This window comes from Gossypium hirsutum, chromosome D07, assembly GCF_007990345.1.
Source record: "Gossypium hirsutum isolate 1008001.06 chromosome D07, Gossypium_hirsutum_v2.1, whole genome shotgun sequence".
Taxonomy (NCBI): domain Eukaryota; kingdom Viridiplantae; phylum Streptophyta; class Magnoliopsida; order Malvales; family Malvaceae; genus Gossypium; species Gossypium hirsutum.
In genome coordinates this window covers 28,459,569-28,462,858 of record NC_053443.1, presented here as the reverse complement: position 1 = coordinate 28,462,858, position 3,290 = coordinate 28,459,569, and the positions used below count along the sequence as shown (strand labels likewise).

The following is a 3,290-nucleotide window of genomic DNA, read 5'->3' as shown; positions in this document are numbered from 1 at the left end:
AGTCATTTTTAAGGTGAGCCGATCACACCTTAATCAAGGATCGGTGGCGACTCCAATTTTTGTTCTTACTTTTAAGTCGAAACTAAAATTTTTATTTTTAAAAAATGGTTTCGACAGCTTGGCGACTCCACTAGGGAAATTAGAGAGTCGAGCCAGAAATTGATTCATTTTTGTCTTTGTGTCGAACATCAAAAGTTTTTAAAAAATTCATGATTTCCCTTCATACTTTTTTTTACCATGGTATGTTGGTAACTTTGCATTTGCATTTTGCATTTTACCCTTAAGTGGGAGCGAGAAACTAGTCCTTCGTGAGGTTTTCACCTCTGTGCAGGGTAGTGGACCGCTTCCGGGATACATCCGTACCTATGTCTTCGTGAGATTTTCATCTCTGTGCAGCCATAGGGAAATGTGTCCCCCTGAACTGAACTCGATCCATATGAGCCTATAATGGGTGAGGATCGAGGAATCTGCTGGTTCGGGTACCCTTACTCTAGAAACTAAACCTCATATAGTGAGCTATAGGGACTTGCCCTAGGTAGAACTATACCGAACCCTAGTAGATTCCTAAATAAGTGTTCTTGTTATTTTATGTTGGATTATATTTTTATATGTGATACTGACTTGGGTTTCTTTTGTTTTGATCATGACATCATAATTGCATGACATTTCATTATAAAGGCGTTGGTTCATATTCGGTTGCCATATAGAAAGTTTATCATGGGAAATAGGTTTCTTGATAGAGTGGAAGACAATGCGGCTGTCCGGACTTGGTCTGAGCAGATACAGCACGAAAAAGGTGATAGTTTGGCCGTGGGATACGTATCAGAGTTATGGGACTTCACTCGTATTAGCGTAGCTCAGAACAACTTGCAGGAATTGAAGGAGATTTGGGATCAATGGGATAATGAGGTTAGGCAGTTATTCTATTTAAATTATGGGGATTTACCTTATTTACTGGACATGAAGGTAGACAAGCGTCTGTTTCAAGCTCTTGCCCAGTTTTGGAATCCGGCCTACAGTTGCTTCACATTCGGGAAGGTTGATTTGGTGCCTACGATAGAAGAGTACACAGCTTTACTTCGGTGTTCGAAGGTTCAAGTAGATAGAATTTATTCGAAAGCGGTAAATGTACCGACCTTCTTGAAGAAGCTGATAAATATAACAGGGATGAGTGAGCAGTGGGTTACAGCTCGGATTAAGCAAAAAGGGGATAGTAGGTGTATTCCTTGGAAAAGTTTGAAGGACCTCATTTTAGCACACTCAGATGCGAGGAAGAAAGTAGACGTCTTTACTTTGAGTATATATGGCTTAATTGTGTTTCCTAAGGTTTTGGGACATATTGACGAGGCGGTCACTGATTTATTTGATCGGCTTGATAAGGGAGTTACGCCAGTTCCGGTGATTTTGGTAGAAACCTTTAGGTCATTGAATGCATGTCGAAGAACGGGAGAGGGCAGATTTATTGGATGTGCGCAGCTATTACTTGGGTGGTTCCATAGCCACTTTTGGAAGGTTGATAAGGTTTCATATCAAGTCCTCTATGAAAGTTATTCACCGTTGAAAGAGATAGTGGCTACGTCAATGAGAGATGATATTACGGAGGAGAAATGGATGGCAATCTTTCAGAATCTGCAAGAGGAGAACGTTGAGTGGAGAGCTTCGTGGTTGCTTCCAGATGAGATCCTATATCGATGTGGGGATTTCGACTGGGTTCCATTGCTCGGGATTTGGGGAGCTGTTGGTTATGCCTCATTGCTAGTGTTAAGACAGTACAGGTCAAGACAGTTTGTGCCTGCCACTCAAGGACTAGATGAGTGTGAATTCTCATATAAGGATGATGGCTACAAAAGGAAGGCTCGTGAGATGGCTAATGCGTGGAATCAGACTCGCCGAATGAAGAGATTAGCCGTGGGTCCAATGACAACTTCTGAATATAACGAATGGCGTGTTAGGAGGATTAATGACAACATTCCTGGGCCAAGTTCAGAAAATAGTCAGTCGATAGATGAGCATTTGCGCGTCGTCCCTTCTAGGCTGGAAATCATAAAGCAAGACCTCGAAAGAAGGGATGCAGAATTAGAGAAGAAAATAGAGCAAATGGAGGAAGAAAAGGTGAATTTAAGGTTGGACATAGATGTTCAAAAGCAGGAAACTGAAGGCCTGAGAAAAGGGAAGCGCAAAGTCGAGGAAGATCTGAATAGCTTGAAGACGGATTATAAGAGACTACGTCTGTCAGTAAGAACTGCTGGGTTGGGAAAAACCTCAGAGCAGTGGCGTCAAGAGATTCAAGAAGAAAAAACCAAGGCTGGTAGATGGGAAGAAAGATTCTAAGAAGCCCAGATGCAAAATAGATCGCTTGAGAAGAGTTTGTTAGAAAATCAAGATGAAAGGGATAAACTAGGAGCTAGAGTGGTCGAACTTGAGAAGATTGTCCATCAATACCGAAATCGTAATTCAGTGGTGGAACTGCAAGCAAGTTTAAGTAGAATCGAGCAAATGAAGAAAACTATAGAAAAATTAGAGGGGGCATTACAGAACTGTGAAGCCAGGATTGAGTGTTTGGAGGCAAACAAAGATCATCAAAGCGAACAGCTTTACTATCTCCAGAATCAGGTCAGAAGCAGGGATCGTGTTATGAGACAAGCCTTGGTTCAGATTCGACAAGTAGCTGATCACTTACAAACTTTGGCAGTACAAGCTGACACGCTGAGCGTAAAGTATGAATTAGAGTAAGACCGAGGACGGGAGTTAGCCTCGTTGCTTCAAAAAATCAAGGTATTAAGTATTAGGGCGAAGTCGTATTTGTAGTCTATTCTATGTAAAGGGATTTGTTTTCTAATAAAGTTTTCCAAGTGGAATTGAATCATAATTAACGCCTTTCTTGCATTCATCTCATGCATCGCATCATATGCATCCAAAACCTTTAATTGATCCTAGTTAATTAAAATTATTATTCAGTTAACCTGGAAACCAACCAACCAATCCAACACCGATACGGCACTCGAGCAAAGACAAAAGATATGGATCAGAGATTAGAAAAGCTCGAACAGTACTAGAAGGAGATGCAAGACCGGCTTCAGCTACAAATGCAGGAGCAGTTAAACAAGATGAAGCAAGAAATGTCTGAGAAGATGCGAGAATCTCAAGAGGATATAGTGGCAAAGTTAACCCAACTGATAACTAAGGGAGGTGACAAAGGAAAGGGCCCCATGGCAGATGTCGATGAGGGAAATGATGATGAACTTTTCTATCCTCCAGGTTTCACCCCTCCACATGAGCGAGCTCAAGCT

General features: G+C 41.5%; 1 protein-coding gene across 1 annotated transcript; it reads left to right on the top strand.

Annotated features, from left to right (window-relative positions):
* Window positions 1-717: 717 nt before the first annotated feature.
* LOC107944316 (uncharacterized) lies at window positions 718-2,331 on the top strand. Its single transcript, XM_016878143.1, has one exon. It carries the CDS (start codon window positions 718-720, stop codon window positions 2,329-2,331), a length of 1,614 nt encoding a protein of 537 aa, XP_016733632.1.
* Window positions 2,332-3,290: the final 959 nt, after the last annotated feature.

Bases quoted from the DNA above. Each gene is read 5' to 3' on its own strand.
- LOC107944316 (XM_016878143.1), top strand. From the start codon at position 718: ATGGGAAATAGGTTTCTTGATAGAGTGGAAGACAATGCGGCTGTCCGG.